The sequence below is a fragment of the Venturia canescens genome, chromosome 10 (genome assembly GCF_019457755.1).
Source record: "Venturia canescens isolate UGA chromosome 10, ASM1945775v1, whole genome shotgun sequence".
Taxonomy (NCBI): domain Eukaryota; kingdom Metazoa; phylum Arthropoda; class Insecta; order Hymenoptera; family Ichneumonidae; genus Venturia; species Venturia canescens.
The window spans coordinates 15483761-15494904 of NC_057430.1; the positions used below are offsets into that span (position 1 = coordinate 15483761).

An 11144-nucleotide genomic window follows, 5' to 3' on the forward strand; every position below is an offset into this window, starting at 1 on the left:
TTAATTCATTTTATTTATTTATTTATTTATTTTTTTTATATAATGATGAAAGATTTTTGTGATTTTTATTTGACTGAAGAAACTTGACCACTGTCGAAAAACAATGTGTGAGTTTTGGGGGTTTTTTTTTTATCGGGCTCTGTTGCAGTGTCAACTGTTTTCCGGGCGATCGTAAGCGGCTCGAGGCAGCGAAATTATCGGACATTACGAGCGTTTGGATCTCGTTGAAGCGCCTCGTAAATTCGATCCTAAAATGTCGAAATTACGATGTCGCCAGGTGCGGTAACGAAGGGGACAAATTGATTTTGCAATCGTCGTCTTATGGACAAAACTTGACAATCGATGAACCGGCGGTGCCGTCATCACGATCTAATTCATTATCATCGTTATCATCATCAGAGTCAATGTCGTCGTCATTATTTGAGAATGAAAAAGTCACGATGATTCATTATGAAAGCATCGTGAATTATACGAACGTTCAATCGACTTTATCAGCTGGCTGTAAAGTCGAATTGCACGATATCGAGTCAAGCAATTATTGTAATCGAGATTACTCAACGGACGACAAATCGGACGCAATAAATGTTTATCGAGTAGCCCAAATTGTCGTATAAAAAAGAGAGTATGAGAGAAGGAAAAAGAAAAAGTAAAAAAAAAAAGCACGAAGAAAAAAAAGAAAACAAACAATAATCTTTAATTATCGGAATCCAGATAAATCTTTGTGAAAATAATGATAAAAAGAATAATATCAATTAAAACACAATCACGCCACTCCGGATGACTGACTCAAAAAACTAAGTGAAAGTAATTCAATGAGTATAAAAGAGATTTTAAGGAAATACGAGGATTAGAAAGAAACAGAAGTTTTCATTCATTTTAAGCAAGCGAACACAGATGAGTGAAAAGAGTGTCGAGGTTCGGGGCACGAGCCGAGATGCAAGGAAATGTGTGTGCCAATAACTAGAGGAAGTATTTGAAGAGACAGAGAGAGAGAGAGAGAGAGAGGGGGGAAGGAAAAGAAACAGTCGAAGGAGGACGACGAGCTGCTCAGCCTAAAGATTAATTCCCTCGCTCTGAGCATTCGTTGTCATTAAGAATTGGATTTTTTTACGTGACGATATTCTCGTACAACAATTTTCAAGCCCACAATAATCTGGAACGTTAGTGTCATTGAGATCATGTATTTTTGTCAATTAATAACGATAATAAGTGTTTTTTCTTTGTAAAATCTTGATTCAGCAGAACAAGCAATCGGTAAAATGATAGCAGGAGCGACGGGATTAATTGAAGTCGAGAGAACGAGAGATTCTCACGACTCGTAGATTCTAAAAATCTCGATTATCGGTTACGTAATAAAAACAAAATAACAATCATGGAGATGGATTGCGTTTATCGAGCGAAGAAACAATCGAAACAATTATTAATGTACTGTAATAATAATAATAATAATAATAATGCTACTGAGGGATGAACGTCAGGAGAAATAATGAGAAATACGAAAAGGATAATCACTTAAAAATAAATATATACACGTCTCCTCGATCTCGTTGCGAGATAAAATATTTTTCTTTTGTGCCAGCCTAGCTGTGCGAGCACGAGTCGAGGATGTAATATTAATATTTTAAATATTAAAAGTCATAGAATGAGAAATTTTATCGAAGACGAAAAAAACAAGCTAATTTAACGAAATAAACTCTCGTGTACCTTCGACTTGGGACGGCCTACATTGAAATTAACGATCTTTCTATAGTCGTTTTCGTTTATTGAATTTTATTACGCGAGTGGCCAAGCTGTCGATCTTTATTGATAAAATTATCGTTAATATTATTATCCTCATTTACGATGATGAATAAATTGACTTATTGATCGATATTAATCGATCAATGGAACGAGTCGCGTTTCAAGTGGTGTATGATCGTCAATTGCTGTAATTTTAACACTATAAAGCTGCATCAACACAATCACTATTTTTAAGTCGTGCAACGTTTTTTACCAGCGAAGACTCTTTTTATTCGCTGTTTTATCGATTACAAGCTCAAATTATTATCAAGTTCTATTTAAATTTAGACTCTCGGTGGAAGCTTCTTCTCCGTGAATATGAAATCACGCTCATGTCCACATTTTTCTTATTTGCTCTCCAACACTTTTCACCTATTTCGTACACGATTCGAACAAATAATATTCGACCTGGAGTTCCCATCGACTCCACCAATCACTCGTGATTCTCTGCACTTTTAGATAAATCTTCAGATTATTCGAAATGGAAGAGCTATTAGGAAACTTCTCAATAATAATGCTAAAAAAGGAGGGAAGGGAAAGGACGAAACTTTGGCAATCTCGTAACTTTTGATGCAATCTATTTCCAGTCTCAATCCCCTCCAACGATTAAACTTTATCGACAGACTGTTAAATATTATAAATATATTCAAATATCTTCTATTACGTAACGATAATAAATCATTGCATTTCTATTAGCAACTCGTAATGTATAAAATTCGGTTGGCAAACATATACATATGAATATATTCTCTAATTATATTCCTCTTTTCTGTGATACTATCTCGATCTTTCTTCTTAGTGAAAAGACAAAAAAGAAAAATAACAAAAATATATATATATATATATGAAAAAATAACAAAATAAGAAGCAAACAAGTTAACGAATAAGAGATTAGAGTACGATCGGTGTTGGCAATCTGCACGTTCGACGTAGCGTGCTTATATTTTCGACCTTTCGTAACGATAACGTAGATACGAGCACCCTGAGACACGTAAAAAACAACGGGAATAATGAACGAGCTCGTAAAAAGATGGAAACAGCTGTAACTCATCACGACGCGTACATAAATATTCTTGAAACTTTTCGGCGAGTGTGATGGCCTACATAGAAACCCTTCGAAAGCCTTCAGAATCTTGGCAATCTAATGAAAACACAATAATACAAAAAAATAATAACCGTACACGCAGCGCATGGCTTTTTGTACCTGCAGCATATAGAGAACGATATTTATTTATCTACCAGATTATTTATACGTCAGATTGTTAGTGACATGCGTCAGGAGATAGAAAATATTGTACAATTTTCACAGACGTACTCCCAGGAATGTTTTTGAGGTCCGGTAGCGAGGTCGTTCGAAATTCACTCTGTTCGATGCTTTCTCGTAGAATATTTTTCGCTGTTTATTAGAAACGATCGAATTACTTTTTGGCCACGCGGAATCAGAGAATTTCGATCGTCCGAGATCGAGCACTTTGCGAGAAAACTCGTACAAGAATTTTCCTCTTTTTTTGCTCTTTTTTGGGGGAAAAAATACGTCACGTATTCCCATGGTTCAGCAGAGCCTCGGTGACGTAAAATTCGATCAAACTGCCTGGTATTTTCCAGTCTCGAACTCGCGATCCGAGACTCACGAGTTTCTACAGGCAGATACGTTTTTTTATCGTTTGTCTGACCACGAAACAAGCAGTCGCAGTAACTACTTAGAAGCCTATTGCTCTCGAAAACAGTCTTGTGCATAGCTACGTCAATAAATCCATGGAGAAATATATCGAATGAAGCATAAAAGCAATCTCGAACGAGACACATATGGCGAGTGACTAATTCTGTGCTTAAACAAATAGATATTTATGAATGTTATCGATCGACGTGATCCTAACGATGCACGAACCTTTGGGCTCCAGTTTATTTTCATTTCGTGCATATACGATGGCAATTTAAGAGGAAATACGATCTGAAAACAATCGTGTTTTTCACATTAAAGTACCTAAAGTAAAGTCTATCGTTGTTGAAACTTGCTAGAAATATTTTTGTGCTAAATCACTTGAAATTATTGCGTGTCCAGATTTATCTTGTTCTATAACGACAACAAAACGATCGTATGGATAAAGCCAGCTCGTCACTTACCCCCATGGAGCTTCAGTGACAGCCAAACAAACTCTAAAAGTATCTTTATAAAAAAATGAATGGATGAAGCATCGTCACCGCGTTTGTGACTCCACGAGCTTTTGCCAGCCCATTCAGAGATACTTTTGACCACTTTTCTTCTGAAGCTTCCATGAGGGCAGATGACGCGAAGAAATTGTGCGACTTTGCCCTCTCAATTCGAGGAGAGAACACGAACGCAGACATTTTCTATTGCAACAAAATAAATTCGAACGAAAATCCACAGAAAATTTCGACAGTCACGTGAAAAATGTGAACCTTTCATGATATTCACGATTAAAAGTGCAGAAAACAATTGAAATGAGAGATAAAAGAGAAATGGGAAAAAAAATAGAAAGTCAAATGAAGTCAAACAAAGTACACACTGAACATGAAATTATGACAAAATTACTGTCGACTAAAGCAATAGAAAGGGAAAGAAACACGTAGCATGTAAAAATAAATATTTTGCGAAATGAGCGAGCGAACTCAGTGACGTTTTGGAACGCGGAGACAAGAAAATAAATGAAAGAGAATAATGAAAGAAAAATATATATAAAGTTACGTGGTATAACGATATATCATAATTTTTCGAAGACTACAAAATTAAGTGTCCTTAATATAAGATTAACGCCTCTGCGAAGCGTTTTGGTGAATTTAACGGGGCACCCTCGAAGAGTTTAAGTGAATAAGCAAGGAAAACGAGGATCATAATTCGTGTGGGAGGAGAAGAAAACTAAGATGAAATCAACAGCCTCACTGACAATCAGCGACAATCAATTCGTAAGGCTCACTAAATGGGGGAAAAATAAAATGCGCGAAATTACACAAATGAAGGGGGTTGCCCCTGGGAAAACGACTGAAACGATTAACAGAAAATTATATCAGAAAATCCGCTTCTCGAGAATCAATTTCGAGGTCGTTTCCGGTTTGCGAGGAAGGGGGCGTCCGGCGAATCACTCGAGTTTTTCCTCTTGATTTCTCGCAATGCCGGTAAGTGAGAAAACTGATCGAGCGATTGCGCAAAAAGAAGGTTATCGGAATTCACACGACTTGAAAAAAATTCAACAATTTATCTCAGTCGGTTAGGAAATAAATTTAATTGAAAAAAATCATTGAAAACGAGAATTGGAAGAAAGTGAACGAACGAAAGAAAGACAGAAATTCTCGGATTTTGAGAACTTTGGTGGATCCGAAGTTGAAGAATCATTTGAATAAATACATTTAAGGTGTGATCGACTATACAAATGTATATTTTGTATAATCACGACAGAACGACGACGAATTTCTCGCGCGTGAATATGAATTTGCTAAAGGAAAGAAAAATTTGCGAAACCGGAAGCGCACCGGACGAGAGGTCGTCGGGGCGAAATTTTTCTTCTCTTTCTCGAGATCCCTTGACTGTGTACGTTACGTATGTAGAAAATAAATTGTATAGGTGCTGGATGTATGGTATCAAATAAATGTTAAATACGCTGAAAAGTCGAAGTTCGTGGCCGCCTGGTTGTCCCTTGTTCAACTTTTTGCTCCTGAGCGAATGAACGATTCAGAGTTTTGACATTGAGCTCGTGTATTTCTATCGACGATACATTTAAACACATTTTTTCTTTCAGCAGCGGGAAAATTAAAGAAAATTTTCATTTTCCATGGTCACGTGTGATTCCTCGTGTTCGAATTCCCAAAATTTCGGTAATTCGCTGTTTTTAGTTGGCGTGCAATTGCTCTTGGCACATTTTTAACGAGAGAGAAAAACGAATTTTATTCTACGAAGCGAATTTTTGGAATGTTAGAGATTTCTACGCTTTCTGGCCCGTCGATTCTCCCTCCACGTTTCTCTAGCGTTCACGCGCCAAGGAGTTCCCATCCGGACGGTGAGCTTCGTCAGCGGCCGGCCCGGATTCGAGGTTCCTCCGGTCCCCGTTGTTCGGGCTCTTGTCCTCGTCGCTCTCGGACGAGGAAACGTCCTGCGGTAGGTCGATCCCTTGGGTCAGCAGGCTCGTTATTCTCTCGACGTCGACCGTGTCGTCTTGCTCGTGGATTTTTCGCAGGGCGTTCGAAACTATGCACAAGTCTCCGCGCAACTCGCTCACGAGGGCTGTTATTTTCTGGGCGTCGGTCAACACCTCCACGGATTGGGTGTACGGATTGTAACGGAGGCCGAACGGGCGCTGGATTTGATTAGCGAAAGCTCTGAAATCAAGGGGAAAAAGTATTCTCGAGATTCGGGCTCGTTTCGGGGCGTTTTTCGAGCCTCCGCGAGCGGAAATTTACCTCATTTTTTCCTTCGCTTCTTCGATACTGTCGGTGTAATAATAGGCGTTTTGGAACGCGGTTATGATGCATTCCTGCTTGCACGTCACGTCGGGCTCGAATCGAAAAATCTTTTCGGTCGTCTCGATCGCGTGTCTCAGCTCGGCGACCGACGACAGCAGTCCGGCACCGTAGACGCGCAGAATTCCGTCTTGTTTGCAGAGCCCGAATTCAACGGTGAAAAAATAGAGCTGCAAGAGCGTTCAGGATTTTTGAGTTCGCACTTTGTCGCCTCGAAATCGATTCGAACAATTTATAGCCCTCGACTCTCTTTCTCAAAGCTCAACTAACCGTGGCCAGCTTGTGGATGTCGTCGTCCGATGCACCGAGCGAAGCGAGTCCCAATTCTTGGGAAAATTGGGCGAAACTCGGGTTCGCGAGCAGCGGCATGTGCCCCAAAAGCTCGTGGCAGCAGTCCCTGGATCGGAGGGTGGAGAAAACAGAACGTGAGATTCACCGGCTAGGCGAGGTCTGTAAAAATGATAGTTTTATCGCTACGCACGGCTCGGGCGTGTAGAACGGATCCGAGGAGTGACGGATGTACTGAGTGCAATGGAAAACCCGAAAGGCGAGTCCTGCGAGAAAGTCCCTCGGGGAAAGGTAGCCTGCGACTGGTCGCAGCTGGAATCCTGTCATGCCTGAGAAAGTGTCAAGTTCGTAGAGGGAGGACGAAGAAAAACGATTTTTCAATCGTCTTCTGAATTGGAGTCGAGCCCAAAGTTCAGGGGAAGTTTTAACGTTAGGGAAATACTCACGTTTCAAAAATATCGAAACGTCCTGCAATTGCGGAATGTTGTCTTCCCTGGAAAGAGTAAAAACATCGAATTAACATCTTCGCAATATTCCCAATGCTCTTCCAACAGCGAAACGCTCGCGAACGGTTAGTCAACTTTAAGGCGCACCTGTAGCCGCAGTACTTGACCAACTTCGGCCAGTTTTCGAGGTACTCTTTGCAAGCGTGCTTCAAATACAATTGATGCAACTCGCGGAAAACTGTGCCCCTGGAAGAACGAGGAAAATATTTCAGAAAAAATTCAACGATTTTTATTTTCTGTCAAATCTTCGTTCGATGGAACTTGAACGAAGGTGCGAAAATCTGATTGAACTTTGGCAGATTTTTCTTGACTCGAGCGTCGATTCTGAAACTGTGCAAACTCCGTTTTATATCGCCTTTTCTGAAGTGGGAATTATTCGCGTAAACATCGAATTGGTTCTATCGCAGCCTCTCACACGTCTCCCTTTCTCGGATGGTAACGAATTGAATCAGGGCAATTAAGGGGAGCATTGAATTCGCGGGGCTTTCGTCGAGTGCAGATAGACGAGGAGATACTTCGCCAACGTATAGACGCTTCTCCTTCCTGTATTGAGACGCTCGCATCTTCGTGTTGCGAGCGTCTCAGGAAGGAAAAATAAACCCTCGAGTTTTCGCTCTGATTGGCCTTGTAGCGAGGAAATCACGTATTTGTTGTCCGGGAAGAAACTTTTCGCCATTACAGTTTCTCCATTTCATCTAAAGCTCGTATTGGTGCTCGAGAAAAATCTCACATCGAAGCTGCTCGATGGAGGAGCGAAATTCAGCTCATTTTTGTCACACTTTCCTGGATTAATCTTTGGATGAGACTCAAGAAGAAAAACTTTGTTCCGTTGCTCACCAAGTTTTGATTTCTTCCTTCGTGTACTGAATCTTCGGAATGGCCTGCCCGCTGCAAAGTGAAAATTGTTTTTGAAGATTTTTCAATAAAAGGGACTCGTTCGACGATGAATTTTGATCGTTCGGTCGAAAACGGCTGCTCGTATTCATCGAATAAATTTCGGGTTGAATTTTTCTTTTGTTTTTCCTTCAAGCACAAAATGGACTCACTATTTATAGTTATTCGCGATGTCAGCGAACTGCTGCCGTCTTTTTCTGTACACAGGGTCCTTGAAGCCCTGAAAATCCCACAGAATGGTGAGCCCTAATTATTTGTCATTGAAAAAAAATGAAGCTTTAGATTTCCCTCCAGCCCGTTGGGATTTTTATTGACGAAGAAATGTTTTTCTCAGCGTGCCACAAGTTCGAGGGAATTTTAATGGTCAAGTATCGAGTTGAAAAAAGAATTTACCGGGTGATCAGCATCCAGGTCCGATCCATACATGAGAACTTTTTGAGCTTGATCGAGATCGCCAATTTTTCTTGGGAACCAGGGCATGTCGACCTCACTGAAATCTTTGACAATGAAATCGATTGATAAAAAAATGGGCGAAAAACGTCGAGAAACCGCGAAAGCAAGCGATCGATGGAACTGTAAAAATCGAGGGAACGAAAGATCGAGATTTTTTGATCGAAGTTTAAATAAATGGAGCACAATAATTCTTAAGCGATGGATATTGAGACTTGTAAAAAAAGTTATACCAAAGCTCGGAGCTGCCGAGAGCATCGGTGGGTGCGATACGTCCCCGATTTCTTCGTACTCCGCGAGATTGATGGCTGCCACTTCGCGGCTGAGCAATCTAACCAATTGTTCCATTTTCTTGGAGTCGCATTCGACGTCGACAAGAATTTCGTACTCGGAGCCTCGTCGAACGGATTTTCGTGATTCGATGTGAACGACGTTGACGCCTAAATCCTTGTGACGAGAAGAAAAAACAGTGACGAAGCGAATGAATGAGAGAAACTTATTTTTATGTTAACGGGAGAAACTACAATTTCGATGAGGCCAGCAGAAATTAGAACTTTTTTCATCCGTTCATCGCCGGATGAAAAACTTCAATCGACTTCCTTGCAGTATGAGAAAAATCACATTTTTTAATCCGGTTATCGCACGCTCCTCTCGCGGTAATTAAAGTTTCTCCTACTCAGCGGCTCTGCGACGGCGTCAAGGACGACTGGTTTGGATCAAACGTCATAATCGCGGTTTCACCGCGACACGTGACCAGCAAAAGCTAATTTTGCATCGTCGATGTTTCTCGTCGTTTTATCATCGGCTCTCATTAAAACGTGACAATTTTCATCGAGTTTCACGTACGAGAGAAATTGACGATGGAAGATTTTTCTCGAGCCCTTTCACTCGGATCTTTACTTTCGTTGCGGTTATTGATAGAAATATTTTCATGACAAAAAAGACGGTAAACGTACTTGGAACACTTGGAGGGCACGGGCCAATCCACCGACTTGATTCTTCAACGAGAAGACAACAGAGTTTTTCGTCTCGTTGGTTTCCGTCCTCTCGACCAGCGGAATCTTAGTTCGGCGTCGTAAAATAGTTTTTTTTTTTTATCATTAATGCAGGAGCGAAAGAATTTTTCATAAAATTCACACTTGAAACGTTTTTTGCACGAGATTGCAAAAAAAATATAGTATTTTTATGGAGAATCTTTGGTTTTATGAATTGTGACGAATTATTTTGGCCTGATAGATGAATTACTCACGTCCTTGGACTTGTGCATCGGGCTGCCTTCCTTGATCGCCCACTCTTGGCCTCTCCTGTACAGCCACATTCCCAAAAGACTTTTTCCCGATCCACTCATGACGACTTTTTGAAAAAAGCCTCCGAATTATTAGATTTTTGAATAATTTTCAAAAAAAAGTCACTCCACGATCGAGTTGACCGTAAGCCAGGCTTCGGGCTTGAATTTATTCGCGATAAATGATCATTCGAGTGAGCCGAAAACCGGGAAAATCCGAATCGAGAAGGAAACGAGAGATTTTTCCAAGGATTCCAGGACGTTCTCCTCCGAGTTAAGAGGAAACAGTGGCACCCGAGATCCGATTCCCGGTCCTCTTATGTCCTCGGGATTTCCATCCCCCTGCAGCCCCTTCGCGAAGACGATCTTCCTCGCGATTGGTCCAAACTAACGCGAATCTCTCGGGCGATCTCATTGGTGGATGGAAAACATTTCATGGGGGTTGGAAGGAACTGGGATGTCCCCCATCCTCGAGGTTAAACTGGAGCGTGGGCTCGATCGTTTTCTCTTAGTATCTTCCCCTTTTATATTCCTGGGGATGCTGAATGTATATTTTGTGACGTCATTGGAGACGCGGGAATAAAAAAAACGATTTGTGCGTTCAAGCGGTTTGTTTGGCTCGGCACCATGCTTTTGTTCGTCGATCCTCAATTCGAATGAAAACTTGACAATTTATTATTTCCCTGCAATTTTGGTGGGTTGACGAGGATCGGATTTTTCGACTTCGTTCGAAAAAAACTGGTCGATTTCGTTGCCGTAGTTCTGAGATCTTTTCCCGAAGTTTTTGTCCTCCGGACGGCGCAAGTGGCCAAAGTTTGCAAAATCACGAAGACTCCGGTTCATCAATAAAAAAAAATAGTTCGCGTCGACGCTGCGAATTCGTTTCTCTGCCACATTTTTTTTCCACGTTCACTGAAAGTCTCGGATCGTTATGAAACTCTGGAGAAAAAACAAAGCTTCTCTCGACACGGAAAAGGAGACTCTTAATAAAAGCTCCCAATGACCTCAGGCCCGATTTGACTTTGCTCACTCTCGTTCTTCTCCTTCTTAACACAACCGCTAAATTAAATGCAGCACATTATCCAGACGCCATCACTTACCGCGCTATCTCCTGACTTTCTTCATGGTCCAGCGACCCTAAATTATACCGACTGTATTCCGGGCACTAAAAGAATTGCTCGGCTCCGAGGTCCGAGATCGATTTCTCGGTTTACTCACCGACGCGTTTGAGCAAAATATACTTTTACGTGTATTCCGAAGAATCGAGAAAAGAGACGAGAATGGAGCATTCCTCGGCTGAATTCGTTTGACACAGTTCGGGTTAGCACGCAAATGATTCCTCGAAAATTCATTCGAACGGAATGATGAAAAGGGATTTTAAAAATGTTTTCGTCCTTTTAATGATTCAACGAAATTTGAATCTTCGTTTTTAGGCTTCAAATAGAATGAGAATAAAAAACGAGAAAGTG

The 11144-nt window shown here is 40.9% G+C and overlaps 2 protein-coding genes across 7 annotated transcripts in view; one reads left to right on the forward strand and one right to left on the reverse strand.

The window, feature by feature from the left end:
- The window catches only part of bma (SCY1-like protein bma), a 33901-nt gene extending 28498 nt beyond the window's left edge, over positions 1-5403 (forward strand). For all 6 annotated transcript variants that reach the window (XM_043430334.1, XM_043430338.1, XM_043430335.1 and 3 more), the window contains exon 18: positions 149-5403. Coding sequence is in view for 2 of the 6 variants with exons in the window: in XM_043430338.1 (XP_043286273.1) it covers positions 149-175 (27 nt within the window). In the remaining 4 variants the exon portion in view is untranslated. The remainder of the gene's footprint in view (positions 1-148) is intronic.
- A 70-nt stretch (positions 5404-5473) lies between these two features.
- On the reverse strand, positions 5474-10687 carry Trh (tryptophan hydroxylase). Its single transcript, XM_043430340.1, has 12 exons — positions 9640-10687; positions 9347-9451; positions 8624-8837; positions 8334-8437; positions 8093-8160; positions 7884-7934; positions 7134-7232; positions 6987-7033; positions 6734-6869; positions 6523-6649; positions 6193-6422; positions 5474-6111 (listed from the first exon to the last, which is right to left on the reverse strand). The coding sequence occupies exons 1-12, from the start codon at positions 9736-9738 to the stop codon at positions 5757-5759; spliced, it is 1635 nt and encodes a 544-aa protein (XP_043286275.1). The 5' UTR covers positions 9739-10687; the 3' UTR covers positions 5474-5756.
- Between the last annotated feature and the right edge of the window lie 457 nt (positions 10688-11144).